General features: G+C 37.4%; 1 protein-coding gene across 1 annotated transcript in view; it reads right to left on the bottom strand.

Moving 5' to 3' along the window:
- Positions 1–25,144, bottom strand: part of GLIS3 (GLIS family zinc finger 3) — a 601,540-nt gene that overhangs the window by 176,623 nt on the left and 399,773 nt on the right. Inside the window, exon 5 of the mRNA XM_056805458.1 lies at positions 1,482–1,643. Within this exon, the coding sequence (XP_056661436.1) occupies positions 1,482–1,643 (162 nt within the window). The remainder of the gene's footprint in view (positions 1–1,481; positions 1,644–25,144) is intronic.

Below are 25,144 nucleotides of genomic sequence, written 5' to 3'. Positions count from 1 at the left end.
GATGAAATGAGATATATGTAAAAAGTTTTGCTAACCTTAAATAACAAAATAAACACTATCATCACCACCATCATTATCATCCAGCAGCAGCAGCAGCAGCAGCAGGTTGAGCCATTGTACCAGCCTACTTCAGGATAGAAACATCTCTAGTGTCTAAAGCCCATGGAGAGTGATACTCAAAACATCCTTCTTGCTGATCAATTCATGGCTTGGGACAAGGAAACAAAGCTTTAATGCTTCAGAGGGCCTTCAAATAAAATGCAATAAAATCTAAAGGAGGAGGGATAGGGATAGGGTTTTCACCTGCAATTTCATTAGTATGGGGAACTCCCAACTCAAGTGAAATCAATGGAATTTTATCAATTATTTACTTATTCTGAGCTAGCAATTACACTAAACAGGAAGATGTTCCCTGCCCAAAAGGACCTCGTGATCCAAGTGAGGAAGCAATATGTAAACAGCTAAATACAAACAAAATATACACAGGATAAACTGAAGACAGTCTCAGAGGCAAGGTGCTACAATTAAAGGGGACAAGGAAAGGCTTCTGCAAAAATGTGGGATCTGGCTGAGGTTTAGAGGAAGCTGGGAGTTCAAGCAAGGAGGAAGGGGATTTGTGTATGGAGGGTAGCCAGTGAAAATGCCCAGGGCTAATGGTCCCTCTAATAATGCATATTAGCATTTCTTTCTTTCTTTTTTTTTGCAATTTGAGACTCAGAGTTGACTAGAACACTGAAAGATTAAGTGATCTTGCCCAAAGTCCCACAACTGGAATATATTAGAGATAATATTTCAACTATTACATTTCTATAATGATCATAATCAATATATATATAGTGATCCATATGTATATATTACTATATATATATACTATATGCCATCTTTGTGCATAGGTAATAATGACAATTGATACCAGCTAGTTTGTCCATTTAAATTAATATGTATTATTCAATCAAATTCCCTTTCTATTCCCAGAGAATTCACTGATTTAAAATGCTTTCATATCAGTTTTAAGATTGGCATTGAATCTACCGAAAGAAAGGGGAGAACATCTGATGGTGGCACCTTCTAACCACTCTCCTGTTGGCTTTCCTGCCTTTGGGAAGAGTCTTGGGCAATCCATCAATATGCAGGTCATCAAGGGAACTTGTCCCCAACTTAACTCTAATCTTTCTAGCTGCCATATTAAGAGTTCTTAAAAACAAACAAACAAATAAACAAACAAAAAAAACCCTCTTACCTTCAGTCTTACAATTGATACTAAGTACTGGTTCAAAGGCAGAAGAGTGGTAAGGGCTAGGCAATTGGGATCAAGTGACTTGCCCAGGGTCACACAGCTAGGGAGTGTCTGAAGCCCAATTTGAACCAAGGTCCTCCTGTCTCCAACCCTTGTTCTCTATCCTAATTGCCCTAATATTAGGATTTTGTTTTTAACACTGAGAATTAAAGTTTAAATTGGAAAAACCTCTGTCCATTCTTACAGTGTCCAGATGAGTTCTCTGGTGCTTGGCTCTATCACTGGAATTACTGAAGGCTTTCTGACATCCTGGATGCTGGCACAGGTATGGTTTCTCTCCTGTGTGGCTTCTTAGGTGAATCTTGAGATTTTCTAGCCTTGAAAAGGCCTTCTTGCAGCCCTCAAACTGGAAAAGAAATGTATAATTTTTCATTGTTGAGTTGTGAAGGAAATCCTAAATTTTTATTTTTATTAATCAATTGATCAACCAACAAGCATTTTATCAAGTACTCAATACTGTGAAAGATATTGTATTTGCTTTGAAAGATGCAAAGAAAGGCAATAGCACTTCTTGAACTCAAAGAGCTTATGTAATTTTTTTAGAATTTGCAAATATATATTTATTCATTTTAAAAGCTATTTTATTTAATTACATGTATTAACACTTTTCCAAATAAGTTTTCTTAAGTTATATGATGGAGATTGTCTCCCTACATCCCTTTCATCCCCCATTTTGGATCTGTTAAGCAATTTGATCTGGGTTATACAGATATTATGATGTAAATCATATCGCTATATTATTTATTTTTATAAGAGAATTCACATATGAAACCAAAATCCCAAAATAAAAACTCAAATAAACTAAAGTGAAAAGTAAGATGCATTTATCTGCATTACAACTGTAACAGTTATTTTTTCTGAAGGGGGGATAGCATTCTTTGTCATGAGTCCCTCAGAATTGTCTTATTGCTGAGAGTAGCTAAGTCTATCACAATTGATCATTCCACAAAATTGTTGTTATTATGTATAATGTTTTCCTGGTTCTGCTTATTTCTCTCTGCATCAGTTCATGCATATCTTTCTAGCACTTTCTGATATCATCTTGTTCATCATTTGTTACAGCACAATAGTATTCCCTTACTATCACATACCACAATTTGTTCTTCCATTCCCCAAACAAAGGACATCCTCTCAATTTTCAATTCTTTGCATCACAAAAAGAGCAGCCACGAATATTTTTGTATAAGTAAGTCCTTTCCCCTCTTTTTAAAATTTCTCTGGGATACAGATCTAATAATGGCATTGCTGGATCAAAGGGTATGCATTATTTTATAGCCCTTTGGGCATAATTCCAAATTGCCTTTCAGAATGCTTGGATCAAAGAACTTATTTTCTAAAGGGGGGAAATAATGCAAGTAAATAGGCAGTTAAGAAATGCATAAAGAGTAGATAGAAGGTAACCTTAGAAAGAAAGGCACTAGCACCTGGGAGTCTTTAGAAAGATTTCCCATGGAAGGTAGCAATTGAGATGAGTCTTAGAGGAAGCCTTGGATTCTAAGAGGTAAAAGTGAGAAAATAAAGCCTATCAGGAATGGCCATTGCAAAGATAAGGAGATAGGGAGTGTCCTGTGCAAGGCTAGTACTGCTGGATCATAGTGTATATAAATATAAAACTAGAAAGATAGGAGGCCAGATTGGGATGGATTTTGCCTGCCAAAGAACTTCCTTTTTGATTCTGGAAAGAATGGTGCAGATAATATAGTTATATGATAGATAGATAGATGGATAGATAGATAGATAGATAATATAGTCAAATTTGAACTTCAAGAAAATAATTTTGGCAGTTCTATGGAGGGCATCTTAGAATGGGAAGAGACTGAAGGAAGGGGAACTAATTAGGAAGCATTTACAATAATCCAGGCGAGGTATGATGAAAGCTTGAACTCTAAAGTACTTAATGAATACTTACTGACTGAACAGATCAACCAAGAAGATGACTGTGTGAGTGGAGTTATGGGAAAATAGTTGACTGATGATGTGAAGACATAAATTATGAGAACTGGCAATTGGGTGATAGATGGGGTGAATGAAAATAAGGATGACTCTGTGAAAGCAAGAGTAGGGGTGAAGAGGAAGACTATAAACCAGACACCAAATTCATTAAGGAAGGAAGGAAAATGGCTTGGGAATTGGCAGACTAAAAAGCAATCAGTCAGCAAGGAAACATTAGCTTTAAAAACATTTAGATGTTATAGGAACTGCATTTCTCCACCAAATATACATGTCATTTTTTTGTACCAGATTTGGGTTAGATTTTTGTGATTACTTATGTCAGAGAAAATTAGCTGTGAGCCATCTGGACAAGTTTGTAAAAATACAGTGATGCGTGTCTTAAAGATTTATTAAAAAATTAACACACTTTTCCATTCCCAAATTGGTCTAAATTGAAGGAACCAAGAGAGAAGAAACTTTCTGGTAACTGGTAAACGAACAAAAGTCATAGTAATAAATTAGCATAATACAGAATATAGAAGCCCACAGAGCCACTGTAAAAGGCATTGTGTATGCCTGCCAATGCTTCATAGCGATATCATTTCTCTATGTCTTTGAAAATATCTTTTATATGAAAGCAATATGTCACCATGTCAAAAGGAAAATATCTGAGAACATGCCACACCTAATAAGATGATCTGGGCTATACAAAACTATTCTATGGCTAAGACATTTTCAAAACAGGTAATAAATTTGTAAGCTCTGCTGTCAGACTGATAAAACAATATTACAGAAGAGCAGGAGTAAAAATGAAACCTTGAAAATTCAAAAAAGTTCCTCAATGGCTTGTCAATAACAGTGCCAAAGATGTTTACTGTATTTAATTTCTAAAACATTCAAGGCATTTTCATGCTTTTAATTCAAAGGATCATAAGACCTAGAGTTAAAAGGGATGTTAGAAATTATCTGTTATAATTCCCTTGTTTAACAAATGGGCAGACAGAGAACAAGGGTGGTGAAGTCACTTATTCAAGGTCAAACAAGTAATAACTTACAGATTTAGATTTCTAAGGACCTTTAATGCCACATCTAATATTCTACCCATTAAACCATCCACTTCAATTCAGCAAACATTTATTATGTATCTATGAAGCATAGGACAAATTTAACACACACTCTATTTTCCAAATGACCCAGTGAATAGAATGGTTGGCCTTGAGTCAGGAAGACCTGAGTTCCAATGTGTCCTGAGACACTCTATGCCCTTGCATAAGTAACTTAACCTTTGCCTCCTTTTTCTAAACCTTAACATGAGGATAATAACAACAGCTACCTCACCGGATTATGGTAAGGATCAAATGAGATAATATATGTAAAGCACTCAGCTCAGTGTCTGGCAGAGAAGAAGCAATATATAAAAATGCTCATTTCCCTCCTACCCCAATCCCCCATCTAAAGGAAAGAAGGATAAATGCATAGTTAAATATGATACAAAGGAGAATGAGATAAGTATACAGCACTTTGAACAATTTGAGGGGGAGATTGTTTTTTAAAGGGGGAAAATTTCCTAGAAAAAGTGGGTCTTTAAAAAAAGTAGGGACTTCAAACAGGGGAGATGGGAGTAGGGAAGGGTAAATCATTCATGGGAGTCTGGAAGGGTTTCTAGGATGGGGAAAAGCATAAACAACCACAGGGAGGGGAGAGGCATGCGGAAATGGGGGACAGAGAATATAGAGTGTGTATGAAGTGTAGGAAAGGCAAATAATTCTGGAAAGGCAAGCAGAGGCCAGATTGCAGATCTCTGAATTCAGGATCACAAGGGGATACTGGGGAATTCCCCAAGCCATGAGCACAAACATATTGGTGCATCAGGAAAATTACTTGGTGAATAGTATGAAAATTTGATTAGAGAAGGGAGATAGAATTGCTGGACAAGTCAGCCCTGTCCATCTCAGTTTCCTCATTTGTAAAATGATCTAGAGAAGGAAATGGCAACTCATTCTACCATCTCTGCCAAGAAAATCCCAAGTGAGGTTTCCAAGAGTGGGACTGAACTGATCAAGGACAATGGTTGTAATCGGGTCTTAAACATTTAAAGCACACGCGAGTATATAGTTTTTGCACTCGAGGACCATTTTCAAAGATAAAGTGACCCATAAAATTAAAATAGCCCTTGAGATATAATATCTTCAAAGATTCAAAGCTATTAGGGACATTCAGGTCTTAAGATCCAAAATGATTCTCACTTAAGGTTAGCAGATATAATATACATTCCCAAGGGTGATGTCATTCATTGTATTTCTTTCCTAACTTCAATGGCTGGTAGAGAATACATTCACGTATGGAGCTACTTTGGAATGATCCAGCCTTCTTCATTAAAATCTTGATCTTTAAAGAAAAGGCAACCCACCTCATTAAGGTGATCCAATAAGCCAAACTACGATCTATTTAAATGCCTGGATTCTACATGCTGAAATATTTAAAGAAATTTATGAAAGTTGTATTTATTTTTGATTGAGTGTTATACTTGTTTCATAGACATATGTTGGTTTATTTCGATTTTGATATTTTGCTTAAAATAATTTTGGTGTTTTCCTGATTTCTCCTTCACATAAGAAAGAACAAATTTAGCCTGAACGGAAGATGATTGCTGATGAAGCCAAAGGCTTTTACAACAGAGTGAAAGAAGTACAAGGTTTTTGGCTTTGGGGAGTAGGGCTGATGGGAAGAAAAGTAAAGGGGACCTCTCCCCTAGTGTTTTGCAACTGAAAATAAAGGGACTTCCTAATCATTAGGTAAGAGTGTCTTTTTATAAGGTTCTCTCTAAATGACAACTCAGAGCAAACTCCTGGAGCTGAGTTTATTTAACTTGGAATCAGCTAATGAACCACACTTAGGGTTGTTCTGAGCCTGTGGTTTCAGGGTGTGCCAGACCTGTAGCCTGGTTCCTAGCATGGCTTCTTCTTGGCTTTGGTTCAGTTATGGGGCCCACCTGAGGGTGAGCGGGGCAGGCCCTAGTGCCCACTCCATTCTACATTTTTCCATAATCTAAGGCAGAGTGAATACTGGATTGGAAGGCTAATAGAGCGGGTTGCGGTCACCATAGAAGAGTAAGTCAGTATCTCTGAATGTCCTGGGATAACTTATGCCTTCTGCATCTTCTGTGGTGATTCTGAACCTCCATTAAAGATCCAGAACCTATGTGATTCCCAGGAGCCCACGCGGCTGGTAATAACCAATTTATAGGCTTCCTTGACCTCCCTAGACCTCAATTCAATTATTAGCCAATTGCTTTAAAGCATATATATAATTATTTCCAAAATTGCTGGCCTCTCCCAGAATATTTACAGAATTCTATGTATTTGGACTGTTCTCCCAGGTAGTCTAAATATGTCCTATGGGTAGCTTTCTAGAGCTTCATTTGAAGTCTAGCTAGATCATGCCTTTAGCCTTCTCCGTGAGCCTTTGTATTTTCATTGGAGTATCCTTAACTGTGGAGAAATATAGATAAAAAGATAGATATCCTACTTTTCTCCTACCATATTTTATGTTGTAAAAAAATAACCTATCATAAGAATAAAGCAACTTGTCTTTTCCAAATTGTGGCTTTCTCTGGCTTTGTAGGCAGGCTACCATAATAGAACAATATATGATGGTTAAATGTAGGCTCTAGGGTACTATCTAGATGATTTGTGCCCCCAAAGGAACAAAAACAATATATCTGAGAACCTTTTTTGATTGGAAAAAAGGAATGACTTGGGGAGGGGGCTACTAGGTAGGTCAGTGGCTCGAAAGGTAGATCTAGAGATAGGAGGTCCAGGGTTCCAATCTGAGTTTAGGCATTTCCTAGATCTGGGAAAGTAACTTAATTCCCATTGTGTAGCCCTTAGCACTCTTCTGCCTTGGAACCAATGCACACTATTGATTCTAAGATGGGAGATAAGTATTTTTTAAAAAAGGAAGGTGGCTTAGCCATGTAGCAAGAATGAGAGATAATGGAAGGAGAGCTGAAATCCTGCTTTGGCACTCTCCCCCAAAATAAAAGAACCAGAGGAGTCATAAGTCTTAGGTGGAATATTTAACGAAATAGACAAGAATAGCATAGGATAAGAAGGGGTAGAGAGAGAGCAGTCTGAATGGTTAAATGGAGTCTTCACAGCTGAAATCATTGATCAAATTAAATGTGCTAGAAAATAAGGGAACTTAAAATTCCCTGAATTTTGAAATATCAAATCAAGCTTCATTTTGAAAAGGAGACAACAAATAAACAACAGCAACAACCAAAAACAAGAAACCTCTGACACAGTAATTCTATATAGCTGTTTTTAAATCACAAGATTTAATTAAAAGTACAACTTGCTCAGCCTTCAGAAATCTGCTTGCTTGTAATGCTTTGCTAATTTTTTGGACTATTTCTTGTTTAAAGAATCAAAAGCTGGGCTATAATCATCTTCTCTATATATATTGGCTTGATTACAGATCATTGACATTAAGTGGCATTAAGATGACCTTTGAAATATTACTTTCCCTTTCTATTAGAGGCTTTTGTGTAAGGTACTGAAAATGAAAGGCTCATTAGACACCATTAAAATAGGATTTATTCCATATGTGTAACCAATAATCAAGGGAAATATTACTCCCTCCCCTAATCAGCTACTTAGTCTACTGAGAAGCATAAGTGCATACCCCAAGTACTAATAACAGAAACCATTTCCTGATCAGGTTTCCATAGCATCTGTAATGTCAACAGACCAAAGGCAGAGGGGATTCTATGATACTGGACATTTTTTAATATACATTTGAATTCAATTAAGACACCAATGTTTATGACCCTTAGCAGTCTGAGCTTTTACAATTTCATCAGTCAAGTTCAATTAATCCCATTAGTGTTAGCTGGTTGTGTGGCACAACTTACTGGCTGATGAATTACGTGCTCACTTACATCTCATGTATGACCACTGAAAGAAAGGGCTGAGAGGCATTAGTGTAAAGGTCAGCAAACATTTTTAATGCTGTGCATATAATCGCAGTAAATTCAAGAATTCTCCATTAAGATTACAAGGGGGAATAATTCTGTGATTTGAGGGACTCTTAAAATGGAAATGAAAATATAATTTTTTTAAATTTTAAATTATTTTATAATGTAAAAAAAGTTTTATAACCTTTTAAGTAAATTATAAATTTTATAAAATATAATTTATAATTCTCATGTAGATATACAGAGGGAGACATAGAAACAAAACACTAAGGATGATACCTGAGAGGGGGCACTCAGGGATCAAAATTTGAAGTTCTAGCACATGAATTCACTCGTTGATCAATTTTTTGAACAAGGCTATAACGAAACAGCTAGGTTATAGAGACATCAGTAGCCTAGGAATACCAGGGTTGGGGCTCAGAGTGGGAAATTTAGAGGGCAAATGTGTTCAAGTCTGAAATCCTATCCTCTCAGTCACTCAAGTAACTAAACTTTATTCCTGCGCAACTAACTTATTGCTTTTTGTATTATTTTATCATGAATTACAAAGTTGATTCAAAGGTGCATTTAGTGTTCTTTACCCAGTCACGGCTGATTGCCATGGGTAGAAGTTGCCTTAGTATCAAAACTGCTGGTGGAGAAAGTTCCCATCCTCAAAGAAATCAAAGAAAAGGAAAAGGACTCATTTGTACAAAAAATATTTATTGCAGCTCTTTTTGTAATTTCAAAGAACTGGAAACTGAGGGAATGCCCATTAATTGAGCAAATTGTGGTATATGATCGGTGATGGAATACTATTGTGCTATAAGAAAAGACCAGCAAGATGTTTTCAGAAAAACTTGAGAAGACATATGAACCCATGTAAAGTGAAGTGAGCAGAACCAGGAGAATGTTGTACACCATAACAGCAGTATTGTAATGATGATCACCTATCAAAGATTTAGTTACTCTGATCAAAAAAATGATCTATGACAATACCAAAGGGATTGGGCAAGGAAGATATTGGGAAGAATAAGTAGCAGTAGCATGATTCAGAGAGGCTGCTTCTGTCCTGATATTTCTTCAGCAGCAACATGTATTTGGTAAATTCTGAGGGCTGGTGGAGACTTTCTGAGGAGAGAAACAGCTATCTGTCCTTATCACTGGCCCTGCCAATTTGCCCTCCAGACATGGAAGCATTGCCATCTGACCTTCCAATACTCCTCAGGATCCTAGGGCTATGTGATCACACCTGAAGCTAGACTTTCTTATATGTTGTCTCCCACAGTTAGAAAGTGTACTCTTGAAAGCAAGTACTGACCTGCTTTTTAAATCTGCATCTCTAGAACCTAGCATAGTATTTAGTACATCACTATGTATTAATAAGTTATTTATTACATATTTAATAAAAATTTTTCATTCTTTCCTTCTTGAGAAGATGGAATAAGAGTATGTAGAAAGTCCTTATAACCCCTCTCTCCCACCTTGCATTTCCAAGATAAGCTGTCAATCAATATTAATCCAAATAGATCTGGATCATAACCAATCAAAGCTATTGTTCCATTTGTTTGTCCTGTGATTGATTGAAAATTCAATCAACCAATGAGATTGGTAGAAAGTGAGGGTACAGATTCATCACCCTACTTTTTAATGTACTCCATAATTATTTATTTTACTACAGACTACTTTAGTTCACTGAGAAGCATAAGTGTTTAATGCAAGTACTTATAAGAGCAATTCTCTCCTGATCAAGTTTCCAAAACATCTCCCATATGTGGCCCTGATAGTGAATGCCTTCTAGTAAATATGAGGTCATATCTGTAGCTAAAATTTGGTATAAAGTGTGACCAATGTGACAAGACAACAAAACAAAGAAGAATCCCACACTTATTAATATATTTCTGGCAAGTCTTGTCTTTAAAGTCATGTCAAGCACTTTGAAATGCCCCACATGAGTATGAGTTGGGAAGATGCCAGAAAGTGTTGCCTAGAAATGAGGAAGAAAAAGACATGGAAATGAAACAGGAAGGTTCTAAAGGAGCATTTCAGTTGTTTGCTTTAGTTTCTTAATCAGGATTCTTTGCTTCATGACATATGGTTTGGCTGGTTTCTACTTAGTCGTTTCTGTTCCTAATGCATTCAGATCAGTCTGAGACTCTCGAGAAAATCTTAATATGATACCATATTAATTTGTTGAAAGTGCTACATGAGGGTTGAAAAAAGAAAATCATTCAACTAATTCTATGCTTTTAAGGATATCTCAATTCATATATTCATCACAGTAAGTGGAGTTCCACTTTGTATTTTCTTCCCAACTGTTAATTCCACAGCGAGAATGGGGGACAGATGAAATACGCTATATACTCTCTCGTATTTTGTACCTGCCCCAAGACTTCACTAATCCCTTCATCCATTTGGTCCAATTCCATCTGTCTATCCCTGTTTGACCAAGCTCCCCTGATTTTCTTTCCCTGATCCCTGTAACTCTTGGGTCATACTTGATCACAAGGAAATAATGAGAAAGAAGGGTCCTTAGAGGTCACCTTTTCCAACTTTACCATTGTAGATATGGGAGATGAGTCAGAGATTTGGGGTTAGTCAGTCCAAGGTTAGTTTCCTGGGTCTTCCCTTGAGTTATCATTTTAAGCAACAGTAAGAGGTTCTAGACAACAATCTGGAACTATGCCCAAAAGGTTATAAAACTCCATATTGGGGGCAGCTAGGTGGCTCAGTGCTTTGAGGGATAGGCCTAAATATGGCAAATCCTGGGTTCAAACCTGGCCTCAGACACTTCCTAGCAGTGTGATCCTGGGCAAGTCACTTAACCCTCATTGTCTAGTCTTTACCACTCTTCTATCTTGGAACCAATACTTAATATTAATTCCAAGATGGAAGGAAAGTTTTTTTTCTTAATTGCTTCATACATTTTGACCCAGTAATATCACTACTAGGTCATATTCCAAAGAGATCAATTGTCAAAGACTTAGTTATTCTGATCAATACAGTAATCTATGACATCAACATATGAGTCATGATGAAAAATGTTATCCATTTCCAGAGAGAGAACTGGTTAACTTTGAATGTATCTTGAAACATATTTTTCACTTTATCTTTTTTTGCTCCTCTTCCCAACAAGTGGCTAATATGGAAATCTATTTTCCATGCCTGTATATGTGTAATAATTATCCTATTGTTTGTCTTTTTAATGGATGGGAGTAAGTGGCTAAAGAGAGGGAGAGAATTTGGATCTCAAATTTTTAAAAAATGAATTGTAAAAAATAAATAAACAAAAACAGTAAAAGTTTTGACAGAGAAGCCTTGGTCATAGCTCTAGAATCAAAAGGAATTTCAGAAGCCATCTGGTGTAACTCTTTCATTTAACCCATGAAGAAAATGAAGCCTACAAAGGTTAAATCACTTGACTGAAGTCATGCAGGTAGTAAGCATTAAAGGGAATTTGGAACTAAATCTTCTGATTCTACTGTCCCATGAAGAGTGTCAGAATCTTCCTACTCTAAGAAGTTAATATACCAAAGCTATGATTAGTTAAAGGAGCCAAGAATCTAAGCAGAATTGCAATTTGTACTTTCAAATAGCACCTTTCTGTTTCCAAGGTATTCTTTGTGGTGGTGGCAGCAGGAGAGGGGAAGAGGATATAACACCTCTTGGCCTCAATTAGTCAGCCACTTTAGCTCATGCCATGTATTTGGCATTCCAAAGTGGCAAAGAGTCTTGATTCATCCTGATTTTCTGGACGTATTAAAGTTTTGTGGGATTAATATAAAACCCCCTCTGTAATGTTTTCCTAAATTGCAATAAAGAAATCATAGTTTCTGTGTTTTTCTTTTACTATGGCGTGCAAATTAAAGCCATTAACTAGCTCATAAATACAACTTCCTGGCTCATTGTACTCCTTGATTTTGATTAAGAATTCTGGATAACACAAAGGTTACCTAACTAAGCATTTACTGTACTCTGCAGGGCTAGAGCTGTTTGTCAAGGGAATCTATTGATGGATATAAAGCAGATACAGCAAAATTAATGTACCTTAAACATTTTAAAAGAATGCCATTTGACATTTGAAAAAAAAAAGAGTAACATGCAAGAAGTATCTTAATGTCCTTTGTAGCATATTGAAGTTCTGATGTAGCTTCCTTTTTGTGTGTGTATGTTTTTTGGTTTTTGGTTTTTTTCCTGAGCCGATGTGGATGACATGCGGATGGGGTATGGAGGTTAATGCACCCGTAGATTCAGGGTGGTAAGTTGGATTCTCTATGTGAATCTGAGAGGGCATTTCAGAGATGGAACAGTTCTGGGGATGTACTTATCACCCATCTGCTGTCAGTGGGTTAGACTTAAGGCAGTCAAGTTGTGCCCTCTCCTTTGGATAAGAAAACCACATAGGTAAACCAAATTTCCTCAGAATAAGTGTCCTGGCTATGAGATTTGTTGTTATTCATTTGGTTCAGTTGTATCCTACTCTTATGATCTCATTTGGGATTTTCTTGGCAAAGATACTGAGAGTGGCTTGCCATTTCCTTCTCTAGATCATTTTACATATAGAGAAACTGAGGCAAACAGAATCAAGTGACTTGATCAGGGTCATAGAGTTAATAAGTATGTGAGGCCAGATATGAATTCAGGAAGATAAGTCTTCCTGACTCCAGGTCTGCACTCTTATCTACTGCACCATCTAGCTGCCAGTGTACCAGGGTATTATAGCTGAAAGAACATTGCATTTGGTGTCAGGTGTGGGTTCAAATCATAAATCTGCTCCTTATTCTTTGTGTGGCCATGCCTAAGTCACATAAAACTCTAGACCTTGGTTTTCTCATAGATAAAATAATCATTTGGGGTCAGATAGTTTCTTAGATTTTTTTTCCAGTCCTAAGTCCTTTGATTTTATGACCAACATGTTAAATCAAGAAAAATGTCCAAGAGATTATGAATGCAATTGTGTTGGATTGAACAAGGTAACTAGAGGAAAATGAAATATAATCAGGGGCCACTTATTCCCAATCGTAAAAAAAAAAAATTGTCCAAATGACCAGTTTAGAGATTTTTGATGACCTCATCACCCTCTATCCTCAAGTGATATCCCAAATAATATATACTTTTGTCCTTCCCTATGTGCCAGGTCTTTCAAAATAATATTCAATAGGATTCTAACACTAATTCCATAATAATTCAACAAGATTCCAAAAATGGGTTAATTCAAGACTGTACGAAGGGAGGGAAGAATCTCCTAAAGAGACTTTTTGGAGTCAATACTTCAGTAGTTCTCCAGTAACACTGATACCTTCTACAACAGAGCGGACCACAGTCATCTATTTCATGTCGTCCTGTTCGGTGCATGTGTGTGAGTCCAATGTCTTCCCCTAAATCCTCCATGGGGGATCTACTCAATGTCCCAGAGACCTGCCTCTCATTTACTTTTCTTTCTGGAGATTTTTAGTAAAACATAATATAGTTTTTCAAGGGAATTTAGCCCTTTATCCTTACATTCAATTTTGGGACCAGCTCATTGTCCACTCATATTGCTCATCTAATATGTTATATCTTTCACAAAATCTCGTATAGGCAACGAAGAGGAGAGAAAAGTTGGAAGAAAAGAGAGAAAAGATCAGAAAAAGAGTAAAAGAGAAAGATGCCTAACTAAACTTTCTCCTTCCAAGGCTCACAATTTAGCAATCTAATGTTTCCTAAATTTCCTAATGAAATGGGGCCAGCTATCCCTGAAGATGACATCCACCATTCATCAACACAAAAGTTATAGAAAATATTTATGGGCTTTAAATGCTAGATTTTCATGATTTAAAATTAGGGTATGTTATACATTTAACTATTTTAGTAATTACTCATGTGGGAAAACAATACTAATAGCAACATATGGTTGTATTTTTTTGTAGTTGTTGATGCCATATATTCTTCATTGATGTTCTGAGAATTTTGTAGAAATGTTGATGGATGGATTGAATGAACCATTTCACTTCCACACCCTTTCTTAACTTGAACTAAAATATATAAATTTCTGTGAAGAGCATTTTGAATTAGTAATATCTTGAGACATGTGCCCTCTTTTTTACATCCAGAAAACAAACACTTCCAAAAATTCTTCTAAAGCTGGGCTAATGGTTTGTTTTGCTTTCTCAAATGTTCCAAGATAGAGACTGAACCCTCTTCCCCTGTAATCTAGGATGAAGAGAGCCTCATTAGAGCACATGAGAATGTCCACTTTTTACAAAGAAGTTAAGTCTTGGAGCCTGATGTGCCACTTGCCTCAGGTCAGGCTATTTCCATCAGCCATGCCATGATGAGAGCCAGGACACCTTGCATCTGCTTGCTGTGCTGTGGTTAGAAACTCCAGAGGGGGCCACCATTTAGGATCAATGCTGGGGGTTCCTAATTATGTCTTTTCCCCTCAGGGTTGGTATGCTCAGAGCACTTAGGTTACCACCAAGGCCTTGGGTTTGCCCTTTCCAACTGTGGCACTTAGCTGCTGTACTCCCAGATGGAAAGGGTCATTAGAGCCCATCAATTCCTTGCCCTCGAAGCTGAGAAATGCCACCACAAATCAACAATTTTATTAAGAATTGGCATCCTCGGTTCTATGTAGTTAAGTGATGCAGTTATTTGCTGAGATGAGTTCCCTGGGATGGAAGCTGAATTCTGTCATCTCTGATGGTGAAATTATCTGTGGATTTCAACAGAATGTATGCCAACATATATCCAGCAACATAAACCATGGAGGCAAACTGTTTTAATCAATTTACTTAATCTTATCAGAAACACGGGGTGCAACTCTCTGCATATGTGCCTTCGAATACCCCCATGGGCACCCGTTTTTAACACTTAGACACCACCCACATGCCCATCCCCCAAACCATCCATGAACACACATAGAATGCAGAATTAGTATGTGTGCTTAAAATCTGTGAGTATGGTTGCATAGGCAAGCAGGGATTTGCCAAGTGAGAAAGGAAACACACACAGAGAGAATAATTTATCATTAATTGGCCTACACTGAGTTAATTCCAAAAAATGCTGAATACAGTACATGGTGTCTGTTAATGGCTTTTGCCACTTAAGGCCTGACCCTGGGAACTTTTGGAAAGGATGCAAGGGGGCAGGAAAGACAGGATTAAAAAAATTATATCTAAACCTACTTTTATTTACAAATGTAAAATTTCCATCAGTGCAATATGGGTAGAAAGGATTATGGAAATGTTTTCTTGACCTTGTACTTTCCTGGCTAAAACTTCCTGGATTTTTATTATGTTCTGCATGAAGATATTATTCTATATATCTTTTTGCAGATCATCTGAAACTGGCTGAATTTTTTGAAACAAGTTGGAAAATATTTGAACTTGGTCCTAAAATTGAGCCTCACTCAAAACTTCCATTAGCTTTCTCTGCCATCACAAATTTATGTGCACTCCTCACAATTCTACCCAGGCTGTGGTCCAGATTACAGGTTTACCTCTCTCTTATTAAAAGCCTTTATGACAACCCACATTGACCCTTAGAACTTTTCACTGTCTCCTCAAGTCCCCTGTCTCATTGCTTTTCTTCCCTTTCATCCCTGACATTGTCTCGATAGTCTTCCCAAAGACAAGCATATTTTACTTTGCTCCCCCCCACCTCACCTGGATACAATTATAAGATTTCCTTTCAATTCCTGAATTCCAACCTTTTTTTTTAACCACTCCCACTATGTCCTAGATGTTGAAACACATTTTTTTCTCTCCATTCTTCTCAATCTGTTTCACCTTGCTCTCTTCTCCCCTAAACCCACAGACCACTTTTCTCCAAGAAACCATCATTAGACTCAACAGCTCTGCATCACTGGCATTTTGTTTCAGCCCTGTGGAGTGATCAGTTGACACATATTTCTCCTATTCTGGTTTGAATTCCTGCCACTCATAGGGATTAGAGATTTAGAACTGGAAGGGAACTTTGAGGTCATTATGTCCAACTACTCCATTTTACAGATAAAGAAACTGAGGTTAAGAGATTTCTCTAGGGTTGTATAGTAAGTATAAGAGGCAGGATTCAAAACTACATCCTTCTGACTTCTGGTCCAACCTGCTAGCCACTCATCCACGTTTGCCTCCTTTCCAAAAATTATCTTTCCTAGGTCATTTAGGAATCTAACAGCTGCATGCCTTTTCTCCTTAATCATGCCATTTAACAATTTCAATCTCCTCCAAATTAGAATGGACCTAAATGATGTTCCATACATCCAAGGATGACTGTATCAACTGAAATTCTCCCCAATTATAAGGGTGGATATAGATGAGCAGTCATGTGTTTCACCCAACAGGATCTTGATGTCTTGGATGCAAAATATGGATGATTGGATTTTTTTAAAGAGGTAGCTGGATCACTTATTCCCCTCTCTCCTTTTATATTTTATGTTCAATTTTCTTTCTTTGAGAGGAGTTAGAGTTTAGAAATGGAGGTAGATGATAAAATAAGAGAAAAGCACTTGGAAAACTAGACTCATTTTTACTGTTAATTCTATTTCTTTTAGATGGGGGATTTAAAAAAAGCATATTTTTGGATCCATTGCAAGAGGCAATGATCCTAAATGACATTAACAATTTTCTCCAAATTGAAATTATACAGGAGAATCCCTGGAAATGGCAAAAACTATTATAAGCCCTTTTTCCTGGCAAAATTGTTCTCTTCAATGATTGCAGTCCCCCAGTTTCAATGGAAAACAATCCAGCTAATTATTCCCACAGTGTCTAGCACTATGTGGTAGGTTAATGTGAGCAAAGAACCCATCTCCTGATTCTCCCTAAGGGTCAAGCCCACATTTATTGAAGTGCTTTGAGTTCCTGTAGTATGTTCAAGCATAAACTGAAATACCACCCAGTGAGAACCTTTCCCTCTTCCAACAAAGGTAAGCAGCCTCAAAATCCACCACAAAGTCCATGCTCAAAAACAAAATGAATATACTATTTATATATTTGTGATTGTTTCTGTTATCCTTTAAAGATAATAAAACTGTGGATAGGGAAATGATGAAGAAATAATTTCCTAAAAATCATATCATCATAGGTTGCAGGCCATCTAGTCTGAATTAGTAAACTGAGACCCAAGGAGGTTGATGACTTGCCTATGATCAATTGGGTAGTCAATTTTAGAGGTGGTGTCTGACCTCAGGAAATAGGACTCTAGAGTCAAAGCTCTTTCACTTACACCATGCTGTTGTTCATTCCTTTCAGGCATGCCTGACTCTTTCTGATCCAGGTTGGGATTATCTTGGTAGAAATAATGGAGTGATTTGCCATTTCCTTCTCTAGTTCATTTTATAGGTAAGGAAACTGAGGCAAAAAGGGTTAAGTGACTTTCCCAAGGTCACACAGCTAGTAAGTGTCTGAGATCAGATTTGAACTCGGAAAGATGAATCTTCCTGTTTCTAGGCTCAGCATTTGATCCACTATGCCATCATATTGCCTTTCTATAGTACAAATGGGGCCATTTTTGTATCTTCATAATACCTAGCCTAGGGTTTCTGACACTAGTTCAGCGAATAAATGAATTTTGTTTTTGGTCCACATCTGTAATTTTATAGGCATAGGGAATTCCTCAGTCTGGAAACTCTTGCTACCAATGCAGATTGCAGCTAATGTTCTGCAATTTAGAGTCTCTCAGAGCTGCCTGAGGAAACCCAGAGTTTTCCCAGCTCAGGATCACAAGGCCAGTGTGGTATTAGAAACAGCATAAGGTCAGGCATTTCTGACTTTCAGGCTAACTCTCTAACCAACACACTACTCTGGCTGAATGAATAAATATTAGTTGGCCTGATGGAACCACATAAAATGAAAATCTGCTAGATGAAGACAGAAAAATTGGAATCATGTTATCATTTCCTTTAGTTGGAAAAAAGTACCTCACCTTTTCTGGGTTGTATTCTCTTACTTTTCCAGTATTTCCCAATATATTACATTCATTACTATATTTAATACGGCTCATATGTGGCTATTTTGCCAGAATTTTAATTCTGGGAAGATGAGGTTTTCATTCCACTTAAATCTATGAGAAACTCACTCAAGACATCCCCAACATGAAAGTCCTGTCCCCATTGTTCCCCTCCCCTATTTGCCAGTTCAGCTTGACCTCTTTTGATTAGAGTTTAAGCAGTGATAAAAACAGAAATCTTTTACTCTGGGAACAGAGACCTTATTCATATTAAATTATTTGCATATAATTGAATATTTTACATCTGGGTGGGGCCCAGCAGGTCTCAGAATTGTATTTTTCTTCTCTTTCCTTCTTTTTGGCTTCCTTCCTACCATAAAATTTCAATTCAGTTCCACAAAAATTTATTAAATGTGTCACTTTCCACATGTGCAAATGAGTGGGTTGGACATGAGACTTTCTAGGGTCCCATCCAATTCTCAATCATGATCCTATGACCCATGTTAGGGGCTGAGGATACAGAAATAGAATTATTACACTTTGTTCTCAATTTCAAAAAGGCTGGGCTTTATGGTGGGGGCAGTAGAATAAATGCTAGACTCACGAGTCAGGAATGCCTAGGTCCAAATTCTGTTTCAGAGACTCACTAGTATAATCTTGGGTAACTTGCTTTCTCAGGTCCCCTATTTTCTACTGTTAATAAAATGAAGGTTTGGACAAAATAGGATCTAGAGTCTTTTCCTGTGCTAAAACTTGTATATCATATAAGTTGGTTTTCATGCAGGCACAGGTCATCTAAGATAGAGGTGCTTCTGGGAGAATACATTCCTCTACTACTTGCAATAGCCTCTTTCCACTAGCTGTTTAGATGGAACAGGGCTTGTCTTTACACCTACCAGACTGGAGACAATCTTCCTCTTTTTCCATCTGTGTTAGGGTGAGGGAATGGGCATAGCGCTATGGGGTGGGGGTGAAAATCATGTTTACCCAGAGATGGGTACTGAGGTTCTCTCAGGTGGCTGCCAGCTTTATCTCAATCCTGTGCTTTAATAACCTAGGATCTACTATTAAAAGACTCTATGGTAGGTGCTGAGAACACAGAAATTGGGACTTGGGACTTGGTGGACTCATGCTATAGAGGAACTAAGTTATGCTGTGACTATTTTCCCTGCCCTCTCCAGAGATGGAAGTGCTAAAAGGAAGGATTGGCTCCCAGTTACTGGGGGAGATGTTTGTGTTTTTCTCCTTGCTGTACTCTTTTTGGCAAATATTCTTTTGTAAAAAACGAATCTGACTGCTAAGTGGTTAAATGGAATAGGGTGTTCCATTCTCCCTAAAACTGAGAGCATACAAGGGCTTGAGCCAATGACAAGAGACAAGACTTCCCTAAGCCACCTTAAGGGTACCAGAGAAAACTGGGATGAAACATAACACAGCTGGCTTCCAGGCAATGGAGTCCAAGATAGAGAGCCTCAGTATCCAACTCTGGGGAAACATGATTTTCACCCCCTATAGCACTATGCCCATCCCCTAACCCTAACCCAGCTGGAAAGAGAGAAAGACTGTTTCCAGTCTGATAGTTGTAAAGACAACACTGTAACATCTATTATTAACTACTACATAAGATTGCTGTGAAGTACAAATGAGATAAATGAGAATGGTGCTTTGCAAACTTTAAAATGAAATATAAATTCCAGTTATTGTTATAATAAAGATTAGCATTTGTATAATGATTTAAGGCTTGCTAAGTGATTTATATATATTAGGTTATTTGATGCAGTGACTATTATTGCCATTTTACAGGTGAGGAAACTGAGGCACAGAGAAATGAAGTGACTTACCCAGGGCTTAGTCAGATTTAGAACTCAAAACTTTCTGACTTCTTCAAGTATAGTACTCTGCCCTATCTACTGTACCACCTAACTACCTACATGAATTTTACAGAGGAAAATTTTTGTTTAGCCATACATAATGTGGCACAAAACTATATACCAACCTCTGGACTGGACACAGCACATTTCTTTGCAACTCTGGTTTGTCTACCTCAATATGTATTTATTTTCTTTTTGATTCTCTTATGTACCACCGCCTTTTTTTTTTGCTCTTATTCTCCTTCCTTTTAAGACCCTGGAATGGTAATTGCGCCTACTGAGATAATTTAAGAACCCCTGGGCATTGCCATCTGTCCTGCAACTGTATTTTCATTTATGTGCTTTCTCTCCCAATTAGAGTGGTATGAACTGGTGGAGAGCAGGGAACATCTCTCTTTTAATATTTAGCATACTTGGAACCTAGGAAATGCTTAATAAATGCTTTTTTTTTTTGATACATTCATTCATCTCCCATGTTAATTTGCTTACACACTCCTAAATTCTGGTAGTGTGAAAATGAGAGAACAAGCTTCTTCTCTATCCCACCCCTAGCAAATGATTATTATTTAAAAAAATTTTTAAAACATGTTTTTTTTAAATATGTTTTCCTCCTCTTCCTCTTAATCTTCTCATTAGGTTTACTGAACAGTGCTTCATCAGAAGAGGAAAAAAGGGAATAATAAAGGCTGGGTGGGGCTGTAGAGATCAGACAGGTTGGTCAAGAAAAGAAAGAGGGAGAAAGAATGCATAAATGAAGCCCTCTGTCATTTCCAAATGCTATATGAAATGCAAATGTTTTCTAGGTTCCAACTGCACAGACATAAATATCTCAACCCGTTTTGACAAAGCTATCCTACAGGGAGATGAAGAAATAGCTAAGCTGCATACATATGGTGCAATCATTCTGAGCAATAAGTGACAATGGGCTTGACTGTACAGTAATCTGAAAATTCAAATCCCAATTATTTCAGCTGTTCTGTAAATAATATCGAAGAGTATTGGTACCACAGTAACTTTGGGACATGCATTAGTAAACCGATTGTCTTATGATTTATAGAGCCACTTCTTTTCTCCTTGAGGCTTTTCTTAAATTAAGAAAAAATAGCCATCCTGAGCCCCAGCCAAGAACAAAATGAAATCGGGGGATGTTGCTTTTGATCTTCCAAGAGTAGTATTTAGTGAAAGAATGCATGCTGGAAAACAGAGAAACATGACCAGAGACATGAGTTCAGAGCCCGGAAAAATCCTGTCCTTGGCAGTTGTCCTTAAATTAAAAAAAGAAGATGGTCCTCCACAGCTCCAATTTTCATGGCAATTTGGAACTGACTTCTAATGAAAGGCATCAGCAGCTTCAAACCCCTTCTCAGAACACAGAAGCCCCACCAGTAATTGACTGAATTATCTATTTAGATATGCAAATTAGTCTCAAATTTGAAATGTTTCTGGCCATTTCAAGGCAGAGCCTATGGAAAAGATGACCTTAAAAAAAATAAAGAATCCTTCCAGGAGTCTATGTTAGACTTCCTATTTCCTGGGAACATAGTGAAGGAAATATCGGGAGGAAACAACTCAAGAAAGAGAGAAATAATTCTTTCCAGTCCAGGACATAGAATGTTGCAGGATGACAATAGTTCCTCTGAGTTGGGAATGGAGATGGGCTTTTAACAATGATTTTACTTTTATTGTTTTCACCATGCCTCAAACTTTACTGAGTTGCTCTGGACTCCCACATTCTGCTTATTGATTTGGATGTGGATGGTTGAATTTTTCAAAGGGTTTTAATTAAATACACCTAATTAAATTTTAGTCTGAGGCTTGCTAAGTGGCTCAAAGTATGCACTTCTTGACCCAGAAGTCAGGGAGACCTGAGTTCAAATCCAACTTCATCAATTACTGGTTGTATGAACTCAAACAACTCATTTAGCCTCTCTGGATGTTGGGTTCCTCACCTGTAAAATGGGGATAATGACAGCACCTACCCCTCAGAGATGTTGTGAAGTCCAAATGAGATAATATTTGTAAAAATTTTATAAACAAAGTGCTGTGTAATGCTAGCTGCTATTATGATCATTTGACCTAGTGATTCCACCTCTTCCTCAGACTTTTTCCTCCACAAATCAACATGTTTGTTAATCATCTACTACTAACAAGCATGCCTTAGATTTACAAAACATTTTACAGTTATTGTACTTTTCTGTCTGTTCCTTCATTTGACTAAAGACCAACCCTTTGGGTTAGAAGGAGAGAGATTACTATTTTCTTTTTACAAATGTGAAAACTGTTGCCCCTGATCACAGAGCTAATGAGCAGCAGCACCAAAAGCTGAAATACTTCTAGCCTGATGTTCTTTCTATTACAAGACCCTGAAAGAAAAGAGCTATGCTCAGGAGTGTGCTGAAGTCAACTCCCCCAGGTCCTGGGAAAGCCCACTTTAAATTTTCAGTGTGAACATTTGCTCAGAAATCTTAGAAACCTCAGAAATCTAACAAATCAGAGCTTGTTTTATTATTGTGTTGATTGTCTGGACTGAAAAAAGTTAATAAAGCAGATTAAACTTAAAAGTGTGTGAATATATTTGTTTTCTCCCTTCTCCCTCACTGCAAAACATCTAACAAATCAAAGGGCAATCAGATGAGTGAGCCTTCTTCATCTCCTACATTTGATTCCACCTCTGTGATTTTGGGCAGGTTGCTTAACTTCCCTGGGTTTCATAACTTCCCTGTCTCTCAGTTTCCTCAACTACAAAATGAGGGGGTTGAACTAGATGGCGTCTGGGGTCCCTTCCAATTCTAATTCTATGATCCTATGATCATCTCTAGTTAGATTCCCCAAGGTGGGGGTAGAGAAGGATATAAGTACTAGAAAGCTGTATAAATATTGTCTAACTTGAATGAGGTGATCAACTTCATGTTTTCCCCAATTTTGGAACTATTTACATATCATTAAGTTCAAATACTAAAAGAATGAACTCTACCTGTCTAATTTTCTTTGTTAAAGATTTAGAGAGGGAAAAGTAGCTCAGTGGGTAGTTCATTATTATCATTTGTCCTTCCTTTTGAAGAGGACCAGGGACATCATGGGGTGATACCCTTTTTTTTTTTAAATTATATTTAATTAGTCAATTTAGAACATTTTTCCTTGGTTACAAGAATCATATTCTTTTCATCCCCTACTCCCACCCTTCCCGTAGCCGATGCTACTGGGTATTACATGTGTCCTTGATCAAAACCTATTTCCATGTTGTTGATGTTTGCACTAGGGTGATCATTTAGAGTCTACATCCCCAATCATATCAGCATCAACCATAGGGTGATATCTTAACCTGTGAATTGTATTTAGCTGAGGCAGAGTTGCAGAAAGTTTTCAGGTCCACTCTAATCCTCCAGAGTCATCAAAGTCCATTGTTAGGAAAAAGTCAGGATGACTGTGATGGTTGAGGATACAGGGGATGACCTTGGCATCCTTGTTGTCTAACCAAGATTTAGAACCTCTACTGAATTCGCTTCTGTTGCCATCATGGCAATTAAAAATAAATCATCTGCTCATTCTATCAGGTTGAAGGCTTCAAAAATCTGGAGTAGGATACCCTATCAACTTACTGATAGGTTGAGGCCTGTAGGTTATACTCAATCTTGTTTAACCTATTTGCTGAGATGGTTTTACCACAGTGTGGTTTCTATATATATGCTTCATCTTCTTGGGGCCAAAGATGAGAGTTGGGTGAAAACTGGGGACCAAAGGTGGAAGAACAGCCCTGTAAAGTGTTTGGCAAGCCCTCACACCAGAGATATTGGTTCTCCTTGAATACTTCATATACCCCACAAGTTCATAAGATATAGTTCAAGTTCAGCCTCTGACATAGAGACTATATGAACCAAGGCAAATCATTTGAACTCTCAACCTAATAAAGGGAGTTAAATCACAGGTCTACTTAGAGAATCATAGATTTAGAGCTTAGAGGCAATAAGTCTAGGGGGCTCAGTGAATAGAGTACCTGGCCTGAAATCAGAAAGACCTGAGTTTATATTTGACCTCAAACATTAGCTATATGACTCTGGGCAAGTCACTGTTTGCCTCAGTTTCCTTATCTGTAAAATAAGCTAGAAAAGGAAATGGCAACTGTATATCTCTCCCAGGAAAAATGTCCCCAAAATGGTATAGTGAAGAATCTGAAATGACTGAAAAACAAAAGCAATGAGTCTAACTTCATCACTTTATACACAGGGGAGAAGGCCAGGAAGAGTCCAAGATAGGATTCAAACTCGTCTTCTTCTCTCCAAGACCCTACCTACTGTTTTCCTTAGCCATCACAACTTCCTATCCTTTGTATTTCATGGAAAATTTGTTAAAGAGTTAATAATATTAGAAATTGGGGACAAATAATGCTCTAAGCAGGTCATGAGCAAGTCTACACCAGAGAGCATGCCCTAGAGGAATTCCTGGCACAATGTCTGGCTGGGAACTGCTTTTCCTAAAACATTATTTCAGAAAAGCTTCCACCAAGCTTCATTTTACTCTTTTCTCTCTGAATGCTTTCCCCTTAGCTCCTAGGCTAACTAACCACTGATATAAATACCCTTTCCTATCCCAGGATGCCTCTTGGTAGGTTCAGAATGCAAAGCATGATTACATCAATTCTGCCATTTTTTTTTTCTGAGTTCACTCTTCTTTGGTTCAACTCACCATTCCAAAAAACATTTCTTGATTCAAGTGCCTCTCCTTGGCCAAGCATTCCCCAAAGCAAGAGGTCTCAAGAATGTAAGCTCCTTCAATGTAGGGTCTGTTTTTATGTATTTGTATCCCTTGCACAAACAAATGGTTTTTCTTTCATTCATTTTATTCATCCCATCTTCAGGCCTCTCACCAACAAATGTACACAAATTGAACAAGGACTATGGATGAGCAATAAATAGAAATTTGTCTGCACTACAGAAATTCTGTGGAGAACTCACCTATTCTTCTGAGGATTTCACTGTCTTAACTGCCTAAATGAAGACTTCACTTGCATCAAGGAAATTAGTGGGAAGAGAGTGAAAAAGGATTATCTCAGGTTTTCAAAAGGGACAGCATCTAGTGGGAAAATCTCTAGAGAATATTGTTCTTAATTTTTTTTTGCAGTAATAATTCACATATCACTTAGGTACTTTAAATGAAAAT

The sequence above is a fragment of the Monodelphis domestica genome, chromosome 7, assembly GCF_027887165.1.
Source record: "Monodelphis domestica isolate mMonDom1 chromosome 7, mMonDom1.pri, whole genome shotgun sequence".
In the NCBI taxonomy this organism is placed as follows: Eukaryota; Metazoa; Chordata; class Mammalia; order Didelphimorphia; family Didelphidae; genus Monodelphis; species Monodelphis domestica.
The sequence above is the reverse complement of the archived record's forward strand: the minus strand, read 5'-3'. Positions and strand labels throughout refer to the sequence as shown.